At 36.5% G+C, this 12,140-nt stretch overlaps 1 protein-coding gene across 4 annotated transcripts in view; it reads left to right on the top strand.

Annotated features, from left to right (window-relative positions):
• AKAP11 (A-kinase anchoring protein 11) overlaps window positions 1-5,873 on the top strand; it is a 49,411-nt gene extending 43,538 nt beyond the window's left edge. For 3 of the 4 annotated variants that reach the window (XM_017536125.2, XM_017536124.2, XM_037741184.1), the window contains 2 exons: window positions 1,577-1,737; window positions 3,162-5,873. In XM_017536125.2, the coding sequence (XP_017391614.1) occupies window positions 1,577-1,737; window positions 3,162-3,302 (302 nt within the window). In that variant the 3' untranslated portion in view covers window positions 3,303-5,873. The remainder of the gene's footprint in view (window positions 1-1,576; window positions 1,738-3,161) is intronic. The other variant, XM_017536126.2, reaches the window with a different exon arrangement.
• The last annotated feature ends 6,267 nt before the right edge of the window (window positions 5,874-12,140 follow it).

The raw sequence follows: 12,140 nt of genomic DNA, 5'->3' as shown, positions 1-12,140 counted from the left end.
AGAATTAGGGACAACACAAATCCTAAAAATAATTAGTAGCGGTCTAGAATGGCCTGCAAACTGTTGCAGAGACTCAGAGACATCTATCAACCTTTCCGTTATGGGTACATGTTGGCATGATGTCTTGCCAACATGCCCTGGTGCTCACCTCTTGTAGTGTGTGTTGAGTAGTGGAGGGGTCCTGGTCTCAGCACTCCTTATTGCTCAGGAATCATTAAGCAACATGAATGTTAGATGCATAATATTGGCCCACAAGTCATTATTTCCATCAACAGAGATGGATCTTTCTTTGTGATGAAAACATAATTATCATACAGAAAGAAAATAAATTTGAGATAATCTTGATACTAGGAGTATACCAGAAAATTCCCTGATCTGGCTTTTGGTTGAATATGGCATTTCCCCCCAGTTTTGTCTGAAGAATGAGTGATTAAGAGTATGGAGGCTGGGCATGGTGGCTCATGCCTGTAATCCCAGCACTTTGGCAGGCTGAGGCAGGTGGCGCGCACCTGTAGTTCCAGCTACTCGGGAGGCCAAGGCAGGAGAATCGCTTGAACCTAAGATGTGGAGGTTGCAGTAAGCCGAGATTGCACCATTGTACTCCAGCCTGGTGACACGGCAAGACTCTTGTCTCAAAAATGAAAAAACATGGAGCCAGACTGCCTGTGTAAATGTCCTGGCTCAGCCACTTCCCCACTGGAACACTCTGGGGCATTCTTTGCCTCAGACCCCTCACCTGTAGAATGGAGATGATGATGGTTTCTACCTCATAGAGTAGTTGTGTAGATTAAAGGAGTTTGTACATATAAAGAACTTTAGAACAATATTTAGGATGACATATGTGCTGCACAAATGTTGCTGCCCTTCTTTGAGATTTTTCTTTGTATGTGTGGGGTGGGAGTTTTTTTGTTTTGTTTTGTTTTGTTTTGTTTTTGTTTTTGTTTTTGAGACAGAGTCTTACTCTGTTGCCCAGGCTGGAGTGCAGTGGTGCCATCTCAGATTACTGCAACCTCCACCTCCTGGGTTCCAGCAGTTCTCGTGCCGCAGCCTCCTGAGTAACTGGGACCACACGTGTGTGCCACCACGCCCAGCTAAATTTTGTATTTTTTGTAGAGATAGGGTTTTTCCATGTTGACCAGGCTGGTCTTGAACTCCTGGCCTCAAGTGATCTACCCACCTCATCCTCCCAGAATGCTGGAATTACAGGCCTGAGCCACCATGCCCAGCCTCATTTTTATTTTTATTGTAATGATAGCTTTATAGTTGTATTTTCTCTCTAACCCATTGGGCATAATTTATGTCAAATTATGGCATTTATAGAACTTGAATTCAGTACATTAAAATGGTGGTTTATATTTTTGCAATTGATAAATGATCAAAGTTGTTTCTTTGTTTTACATTATTTTGTCCTTTTAAAGAAATATTTTAGTTGAGGTTATGGTATGGTTAGGAAAAGATGGATTTTTTTTCACCATTCATTTAAATCCTGAGAAAATATTTGTATCTACTTGACAACCAGAGTATTGAGACTCAAATTGATGAGTTTTACTTTATATTGTTTACATTTAAATATTAGGTTTAGGGCAAGATGGAAAGACACTGCTAATTACGAATATTGACATGGAGCCATGCACAATAGACCCCCAGCTAAGGATTATTCTTCAATGGCTTGTTGCCTCTGAGGCTGAAGTTACAGAACTTTATTTTCATGACTCTGCAAAGAAGGAGTTTATGCTAGTAAGTACCTACCTTATAGAGTGTGAGGATACATTTAACAGTATATAATGTTTTTGTCGTGTGGTTGGTCTAACAAGATGCCTGGTGTTGGCAGAGTGGTTAAATGCTTAGGCTATAGTGTTCAACAGTTTGGATTCAGACATCAGCTCTGCCTCTTTCTAGCAGTATAATCAGAGGCAAGTTCACCAGTCTGTCTCATTGCCCTTAACTGCACTATGGAAATGAATATAGAATCTACCTTACAGGGTTTTGTGAGGATTAACTATAATGTTAAAAAAAAAAATGCTTAGTCTGATGACTGACATAACACTGTGCTCTCAAAGTTAGGTGCTATTAATAAGCATTGTGTGTGTTCCTATGGGAAAAAAAATGAACTATTCTCTGTATTTAATTGATTCATAATTGTACCTAGTAATTAATATGTCTCTTTCTCTGATAATCCAGTTTCATTTGCATGAGAAGCTGTCATAATCAAAAGCTGATAAAAGTTTAAACAAGATGCTTACTATGTGCCAATCACCTTATTAGTCAAGATTTTCAGTATGCGGTCTTAAGGTTTTTGTTCCACAATTTTCTTTATTAGAACTTTCCTTTTGGTGTGATGGAAATATTCCAGTTGATTATGGTGATGGTTGCATTCAACTTGGAGAACAAACTAAAAGCCATTGACTAAGATGCTTTGGGTGAATTGTATATTGTGTGAATTTTATCTCAATAAAGCTGTTTTTAAAAAAGTTAAGCATATATATGTTACACAAAATTAAAGTAGTTTTTCAGAATTTAACTTACAGATCTTTTAAAACCTAAGAACTTTTATAGAACTTACTTGGTAGAAAAAGAAATGAGCAAAGGCATGTCATGAGTCGTAACAACAAGATTTATTTAGACCTGTATTTATTTGTTTATTTTTGTTGTTGTTGTTGAAACATGAACATTCCCTAACTTAGAAAGCCATGTTTCCGTTGAGGCTAGAGTGTCTGTTCCAGCAAAATACCACACTATATGTTGTGTATGTTGTGGAAGGAAAATCCACATCCTTTTATTAAGCTTGATGTTGTCTTTATTATTTTATGTTCTGATTGAGGGTTTGGCAGTTGTATTTAGTTAGGTGAAGAATTTCCTGTAGAACTCAGCCTTTGCACACTCTTGCAGACTATCCGCTTGGTGAGGTTTGTGGAGCTCTATCTCCAGCGATCCCAAAGTGTCGTTATCTGGAGGAGATGTGTTTATAAAAGGGAAGAAGGGAAAATGTTTAGTTTGGGTAAAGGGGTGGCAGTTTAGAGGGGAAGACTTTGTTATATCTAGGAAACAGTATTTAATTGTAAACAGCAGGATTCTTAGTTTCAGCTGATATTGAAAATAAAAATAAAAGCTTGGTTATAAAATGGTTTTTGGTTAATGTTTGACACATCTTTCTTTCTTAGCTTTCAAAACGGTTACAAGAGAAAGGATGGAAAGTGGGAGACCTCCTGCAGGCTGTGCTTCAGTACTATGAAGTGATGGAAAACGCTTCCAGTGAGGAGAGATGCAAGTCACTGTTTGATTGGCTCCTGGAAAATGCATAGAACAAACCCCAAACCAGTATATTTTAGTATTTGTTTGGGGAGGGGAACAAGCCAATAAAGATGATTAGGATAAAAATTGAGTAGTGAGTATTAACAGCGTAAGTCAATTGGGAGGAAAGTAAATACAGCTTTCTAAGCGCTTTGTGTTATCACTTGGTGTATATAGTTCATACTTTTGTAATCTCTGTCAAAATAACTATCTTCATTCTTCTATACACGTGCGTAGTGTGTCAAGACCCTAAGAACATGTAATTGAAGGAAGGTCTAACCATGGGGTGTTCAGGGGCATTGTCTGACCACATTCTTTTTGTATCCAAGTAGTGCTGCTAGAAACTGCACTGAAGTGGCTGAGGATAGGTTCCAGCGATAGAGTTATAATTTTAAGCTCCTTTGCAAACAAATGGTATCTAATTAATAACTAGTCTGACATCAGAAAATAAAAGCGAGGCTAATTTTTTAAAATTTCTAGTAGATTTTTGGTCTTTCTTTCCTGCTTTTAAAAATCAGTTTCATTTTCATAGTTCAGCTATTAGTGGCTTTATTTCCCCAAACTATTTAATTTCTTAGTAGGAACATTAGTATTTTAGGTTTCTATAAACACTGTAAGTGATAGTTTCCCCCATTCTTTCATCAAATAACATTATTTGCCAACGCTGCCAGTCATTCTGGCATGAAAGTGATTTTGTGGGGGAGGGGGGAAGGGGCGCACATGTGTGTGTGTGTATGTGTGTGTGTGTAAAGGAGTACTTGAACCTTGCTAATTTGTTCCCTCTTTTATTCTGTTTTCTTTTTAGAAACCCACTGTTAAAATTTAAAAAGGTGCTCTAAAATAAAATATCTATAAGGATTGTACAGTAAGAATGTTTATTCCTCTTTTTGAACAGTTTTGGGTTCCCAACTTATGTTACAAGTGAAAATGTAAATTGTAAAACATGTTGGAATTTTAAAAATTAATGTTAATATGGAAATGCATTTAGAGAAGCCCAATAGTTTTTATTGTTGGATTTTTGAAAAAAACTGTCTACCAATAATGCGGCTTTTTTCTAGAAAAATTGGGATTTTTTTCCCCCGATAAAATGTATCTACAGTATCTTGTCAAGTTCTCTGACATGATCTTTCTGGGCTCTACACTTCCTACTAGTTTGTCTCCAGACACCGCAAGTTGATGTGAATACAGGACCAAGATTGTGTCTTGCTTTTGTCTCTCTCTCCCCTCCTCCTGACTCTCCCCAACCATTCTCTCTCTCCTGCCCCTGTTCTTTCTCCCTCCCTCCTCCCCCCACTGTGTCTCACCTCCCCACCATTCTCATTCACCTCCCCCCATGTCCTGTGTATGTGTGGGTGTGTAGTTGTGTGTAAATGTTGGTTTTTCCAGTACTGGATTTTGTAATCTAGGATAAATCACTTTTTGTGGGGGCTTTGATTTTACTCCGTTACATTTTCATTTTTTCTGAGCACTGACTCTTCTGAAAGCTGCACAAAACATAGAAGACAGCGCCTGCCAGGGAATAGGGAATAAGGGCACTTACATTAATGTGAATTAGAAATTGTGGTATAGAAATACGTTTTATAATGAAAGATTCAAATTTGCTTTTTAAGAAAAATGTCAAAAGCTATTTAAATAGTTTGAGGTTACATCGTAGGTTTTGATTTTTCTCAATTTAAGATGCAGAAATAGAGCAAGCCTTAAATATCAAGTTTCCTGAAGTTTCTTCAAGTATTTTTTAAGGTGGAGAAATGCAAGAATTGTATAACCAGAATTGTTTCTGCCTTTAGCTTTTAAGAACTTGAGATGTGGCAACACTGGACTGGGTTTTTAAATGTTAGGGCGAGGAATATTTGCTCTTGGTAATTATGAACTGATTATTATGTTTAGAATGCATTTTTACAAGTATCTAACTATCAAATTGTGTTTAGTAACCTGAGTGTATCAACAGCAAAATAGAGTTCTGAATTTCTTTTAAACTAAAGTGATGATATATTATTTTGTAAAACTTTCTGTGTTTGAAAATGTTTATTTCTGTTTATGGTGTAATAATTCTGGGATGAGACTTTTGAGATTCCCTTTGCATTTTGCTGGAGCTGTGCTGGCTTCAGCATTTCCATATTTAACCACTACATAATGTCAGACCAGTTATTGGGTATTAGCATGTGTGGTAATAATAGTGGAACCTCACATTTACATCAGTTCAGTGCAGGGGCATAGAGAAAAACATTAAATATTGGCAGATGTGAAAAGAAGTGTGAGTTATAAAATACTGGCAGATGTGAAAAGTGTCAGACTTCCTCATATAGAGAAAAGAACTTTGAGTTTAGAGTAGTATCTTTTAATGAAGTATAGTCTAAACTTAACTTTCTTTAAAAGCACTTTGTGGTTTTTCCAAAGATGTTCTAGATCTGTTTGGTTGCTCTATAGTCAGTCAAACAGCTCTTTTGAAGACAACTCTCTTATTTTATTACAAATTGGCTTGATGTATTTATACTGTAACACTGTAATATTGCTGTTCTGTACATTTTGGCCCTTATGAAGTCTGTCTTACTCAAAACTGTTAAAGTTTTGATGTGCATTGAGCTGAATTATCTGTTTACCAGTTTGAAAACCTTTAAGTGATATGTGGAAAAAAGTTAGAGACCTCTGATAAAGGTTTACAGAATTTAGTTCACACCAAAATGTGGCAGTTCTTTCATCTTTTCCTAAGCCAACTTAAAATTACATGTATATTTTTGGTGTTAAGGTTGATTTTTAAAATGCTTCCTGATTTATACAAAAGGAATGGTTCCTTTATAAATTACAGAAGAAAATGACAATATCCGTTGGATGTTTGATACAATTTAATGGCATAAAACCTTTAAGAGGATTCATTTGGTGAGTATATATGATAACATCTTTACACTTTCAAAATTTTTCCACTTACCCTTTCAGTTATTTGTTGGAAGTTAATTCAATTCATAATACTTTAGTTTCGCTCCAACAAGGGCTCTATGTTGCTGGTAAGAGAATTTACTTACTGAATGCACTATGTATAAAGATAGTTTAACCATCTGACTTTGACATTAGATGACTTTGACATTAGTGCACGTTTCCCAGATGCAGAGTTTAACCTTGATTCTTCATCAGAGTCCAAATATAAATGTCTGCTTAATTATTTAGCTGATATTCTTTCACAATTAATATATTCAGTTTCCCATCAGTATATCACTAAATTCTATGTTTTTCTAAGGAAACTTTCCATAGAACTTTAAAAAACTGATGCATCCATACTCAGGGTGTAGGGAGAATATGTTGCATTTAAAAACCCTGTCCACCTGTCACCAGCACAAGAGAATTCGAGCTTCAGTGAGAATTTAGAAAAATTGTACTAAAGTGAAATGCATTTTTTCTCATTTTCAGCAAAACTCCTCTAAGCATTTACTCGTTTACTGTATTCCTGCCTGAAGATGTGGATACAGAATTAGTCACTTTTGTCACTTTATTTATTTATAATTTTTTTTTAACCATCTGTGTACATTCCTTTCATAGGGTAGAGTTGTAGTTCTAGAGGTTCTTACTTTGTTTTTGTTGTAATGTTTGAATACTATTTAATATCCGGTTTTAATATTGCTGGATTTGCTACCTTTGGTTACTTGTGCAGTGTTAAAAGTAATCCACTTTCTTGTTTAATATGCCAGATACATAGCAAAAGCAGCTTGGAATAATTATAGCTGTTTATTTGGCTGTGCTTGTTTACTACATTATGATCTTGTACTGTGTAACAGTAACTCTTTTTTGCTCTTCAGTAATTTAGTATGTTCACTTAACAAAATATAAACTTTGAGATGCACTAAAATTTTGTTTTAGCAGTGGCTCAAAAATTTCAGAAATTACTTTTGTATTTATTTGCAATTAATTGTTCTTTTATCTTACAATTGTTTAAGCCTGTGATCTTTCTTCTCCCAACTAAGAGTTCTTCAATAAATTTAAGAAATATCTGGTCTTGGTTTTCATTCTATAATATCTCATTAGCTGCTGTGTACTTTGACGGAAGACCATGTAAGAGGACTGCAGTGCTGGATCATAGTTGTGAGAACAAGAGAAGTTAGAAATATTTTCAGCTCAACACTAGAGTCTACCTACTTATAGATGCCCTGAATGAGGACGTAGTGACTTAAAAGGCTGGCTGCCCAACCTGTTTCATATTTAATGCAAAGCAGAATATTATGATTGCCTTGAATATGAACATGGCTATGAAATTCTTCTGGCCTGGTTTGAACACTTTTTCCATAGTAAGACCTTACCTTTGTTAAACCACGTACATGAGACACTTAATAGTTAGCTGCCATATATATATATATAAAATATATATGCATATATATTTTATATATAAAAATATATATGTAAAATTACTAATGAATTTGACTTTGTCTTAAGAATTTTTTTTTCCTTTTAAATAGACTATTTTTAGAGCACGTTCAGGTGCACAGCAAAACTGAGTAGAAAATATAGAGCTCCCATATTCCCTCTTCCCCCAGCCTCCTTCACTGTCAGCATGCCCCAAAAGAGTGAGACATTTGTTAGAATCTGTGGACCTATGTTAACACAGATGTCATTTTCCAGAGTACTTAGTTGACATTAGAGTTCACTCGTGCATTCTGTGGTTGGACAAATGCATAATTATATGTACCTAACACTAATATCATACAGATAGTTTTACTGTGCCCTATCAATGTAATTTAAACCCAGAAATTAGGAAAGGGTTTTAATTTTTTTTTCATGAATGTTTTAAGATGCTAGGAAATAAACAATGAGAAGGTTTGGGTGTAAGTGCACCCCAGTTGCTAAGAAAACCAAAAGAGCTGGCAAGAAGTAAGCAAGATTCCATAGACTATAATGCCAAAAAAGAAATATGGCTCTAAAGGAATGGGAAATGTGGCAAAGGACATCGGACAGTTTAACACAGAGGGATCATGTAATTTGTATCTTAGGACAGAGAGGAAGGTGAGGGACAGGGCTTGAAATACCTCAGTTTTTTAAAGTGTGAGAGGTCATTTATCTAAGGATGAATGTAATTGTTCCTATAACACAAAAAAGTAAAAATTAGTGTTGGGTTTTTTTTTTTTTTTTTTTTTTTTTTTTTTTTTTATAAAAAAAAGTAAAAATTTTTTTTTTTTTTTTTTTTTTTTTTTTTTTTTTTTTTTTGCATCATTGAGTTTACAGCAAGAACAAGAGTATATTTTGCACTTTTGCAAACTGCCTTTTGTCTTTCACTGAAAAGGCAGTTTGGCCTAGAAAGAGAGATGTGGGGGTAACCTCAAAATTGCCTTTAGATATATGAAGAGTTTTGGTGGAGACAGATTGAAACTTGTGACCCTAGTGAAGGGGATAAGGCCCCATGGGGAGAAATCAGCAGTGGATTTCAGCTCGTGCTCTAAACATTAAAGCCTTGCAATATGGATGAGACCCCCTTAATGAAAAGGAGAGTTTCTGGCCCCTTGAGAGGTTTCTGCAGTGCTGACTGATTGCTTCTGCAAGTTTTGATAAGAAATCCAAACAGCTTATAACTTTGGATTAGGTGACCTTTGTGTTCCAACATGTCCTTTCTCACACACTATTTAATTTTTTCCACAGTCATTTAGTAAAGTTGTGAAGAACCTGGGCTCTGGGGTCAAAAGAACTGGATTTAAAATCCCAGAGCAAAGGCCTAGGATGATGGTATCTTGGGGAATTTTTATTTGCTTCTGGCAGGTGCCTGAGGGTACAGCTAGCCTTGGGGCACCTTAATTTAAATTCAAGCTTTGAAGGTTTTGGATCCCTCCGGTGGCTTGATGTGCTGCACATCCAGGCAAGGGCCAGTGTCTGAAAGGTGTAGCCCTTTGGGGCTACAAGTAGAGAGGGGGTGGTTTATGAGAATCCCTTTGTTAGAAGGGATGGGGAGAACTGACTCTTGCCTTTCTGGCCTTGAGAGACTTCCAATATACTATCCTGTATCACAGTTTTTTCTTCAGGTTTGATAAATATTCTTAGGAGGAAAGCGTGGCTTTGCAAGCTCAGTGGTTTAATTCTTGGGTTTCTTTACTTTTGCTAAATATTTGACCCATTGCATCCTCAAAATCTTACTGACTATTTAAATGCTTTCAAGAAGATGTTTCATTTTTGGGGGGTGGAGACGGGGAATGGACTCTTTCTCTTGTCGCCCAGGCTGGAGTGCACTGGCGCGACCTCGGCTCACTGCAACCTCCGCCTCACGGGTTCAATTGATTCTCCTGCCCCAGCCTCCGGAGTAGCTGGGGTTACAGGTTCCTGCCACCACGTCCAGTTAATTTCTTTTGTATTTTTAGTAGAGATGGGGTTTCACCATGTTGGCTATGCTGGTCTCAAACTCCTGACCTCAAGTGATCCACCGGCCTCGGCCTCCCAAAGTGCTGGGATTACAGGCGTGAGCCACTGATCCCGGCAGATGTTTTATATTTTATCCAATTTAACTACTCTTAATATTTTAATTTATATAAAGGACTTTTATTTATTATTATTATTTTGCTTAGCTCCATGTGATTAACTGTTGTGGGAAGTAGAAAAGTTCCTTTTTAAAGTTTCCTTTCTTGTTAAAGAATAAGTGTGCTAATAACTTTGTTAAGCCCTATCCTATGTAGCTGTTAGACATACCATGCTTACAGTCACGTAGTACATTCTATGTCCTTGTACTTTAACCAAGATATCTGCGCTGGACATGCTCACAGGCATGCCCCAGCTCTCCATTGCTATAACCTGTTTAGAAAAGTTTAAGCTGTTAGCAAATTGGGCTTTAGTTTAAATTGTGAGGTCTGGCTCCAGCCAACAGAGATCAGAAACAGCAGTAAGGATGACCCCAAATGTGTAAGGGATAAATTTATGTGTTTTCCTTTGTTCATTGTACTCTTGTGGCAAGATGGCTAGTGAGAGTACACTTCCCAGAGTCCAGGAAGTAAAAAGTACATTGCTGAAAGATCCTTTAAAGTCTCAGGGCTAATTTTTCTTTGTGGCACTGAGCATCTATTTTCAACAACTGTTGATAACCTTTTAATTTTCTTTTACATTTTTGCTTTATCTTCTTGAAAGGGTTATATATGCATATGGTATTAAATTCCAAAAGGTATAAGAATGTACAGTGACAAGTATCCCTGTCACCACTCTCTAGGCACCAAGCACATCCACCGCCTGCAGAGATAACCACTGATGCTGGTTTCTGTTCCATCAGCATTGTGTTATACAGGACCTTTCAAAACTTAGATTGACTTTTGTAACTTGTAGTTGGATATAAATTTGAAAGTTTCAAAAACCAGGGGACATGACCAAATCATTTAGTAAAGATAGTGGTTACTTCTCAGGTAGAAGGAGGCACAGGGGCCTCCCGTGGTGCCGATATTCTGTTTTCTTGACTTGGATGGTGGTTAAACTGCCCATATAGATTTTATGCAATTCTGTGTATATATTTCACATCATGCAACTGTGTGCACATGCACACAGGTCTAAAAAAATCTGCAAAACTGATCATCTTAAAGACAACAGAGAGAACAAATGAGTTACCTGCAGAACAAAATTGACTCACAGTAGTGTTCTCAAAGATTATAATAGAGGCCAAAAGGAATTAATGTCTTCAAAGTGCTGATTTTTAAAAAGTCAGTCAAGAATTTCATATTCTTCAAAACTGTTTTTCAAGAGTGAATGTAAGTTTAAAGTAACTTCTAATAGACTGAAAGAGTTTACAATAAACACTGCTGAAGAAAACTACTGAAGGATATACCACTTGTAGAAAGGAAATTGAGCTTATAAGGAAATAGTGAAGAAGCAGTGTTAAAACTAATAATTAAAATAGAAAACGAAAGAGAGTGAGCACCTAAGTGCAATGCACATTCATATAATAATTCCTGTTTACTCTCTATAGCAAGCATTTCCTATCATGGAGTCCAGTATCAATCCTGTCATTATTATTTTTGTTTTTCATGTGAGAAGCTCAGACTCAGGGGTTAAATTTCTTACCCATTGGGCATAGTGGTAATGAATGCCCATGTCTGGCGGGCTCCAATGCCCTAATTCTGTTCATTGCACTACAATCTAACACCATAGTTAGAAACAGAAATATCAAAAGATGACAATTTAAATCACTTGTAATAACACATAGTGTATTAGTCTGTTCTCACACGGCTAATAAAGACATACCAGAGACTGGGTAATTTATAAAGGAAAGAGGTTTAATTGTCTCACAGTTCAGAATGGCTGGGGAGGCCTCAGGAAAATTACAATAGTGGTGTAAGGGGAAGCAAACACATCCTTCTTCACATGGTGACATCAAGGAGAAGTGCAGAGCAAAGTGGAGAAAAAGCCCCTTACAAAACCATCAGATATGGTGAGAATTCACTCACTATCATGTGAACAGCATGAGGGTAACCACCCCATGATTCAATTACCTCCCACCAGGTCCCTCCCATGAAAGTGAGGATTATGGGAACTAGAATTCAAGATGAGATTTGGATGGGGACACAGCCAGACCATATCACTTAGAGATAACAATTATTTATATAATGAAATATTTCTTTCCTGTTTTTTGCTCCCACATATATATTTTAAACAAGTGAAATTTCCCTTATTCCATAAATACTTGTCAAAAACATTTTAAAACCCTTGCAATGAACTTTGGTCTTTTCAAGTTTGGCAATTGATGAATCTGACCATTGTCATGGCTGGAAATATCATGATTGGGGCTCTTCGTTCTGACTGTTAAACAGTTGGATTCTCTTTGTCTTCCTATGTGGTATTGCTTTGAGCTTCAGATTGATATGGCTGACAATCTTTACAAAGTAAGGTTTGTTTTTTTTTTTTTTTTT

The sequence above is a fragment of the Cebus imitator genome, unplaced genomic scaffold (assembly GCF_001604975.1).
Source record: "Cebus imitator isolate Cc_AM_T3 unplaced genomic scaffold, Cebus_imitator-1.0 Scaffold96, whole genome shotgun sequence".
NCBI classification, from domain to species: Eukaryota; Metazoa; Chordata; class Mammalia; order Primates; family Cebidae; genus Cebus; species Cebus imitator.
This window is presented reverse-complemented; position numbering and strand designations above follow the sequence as displayed.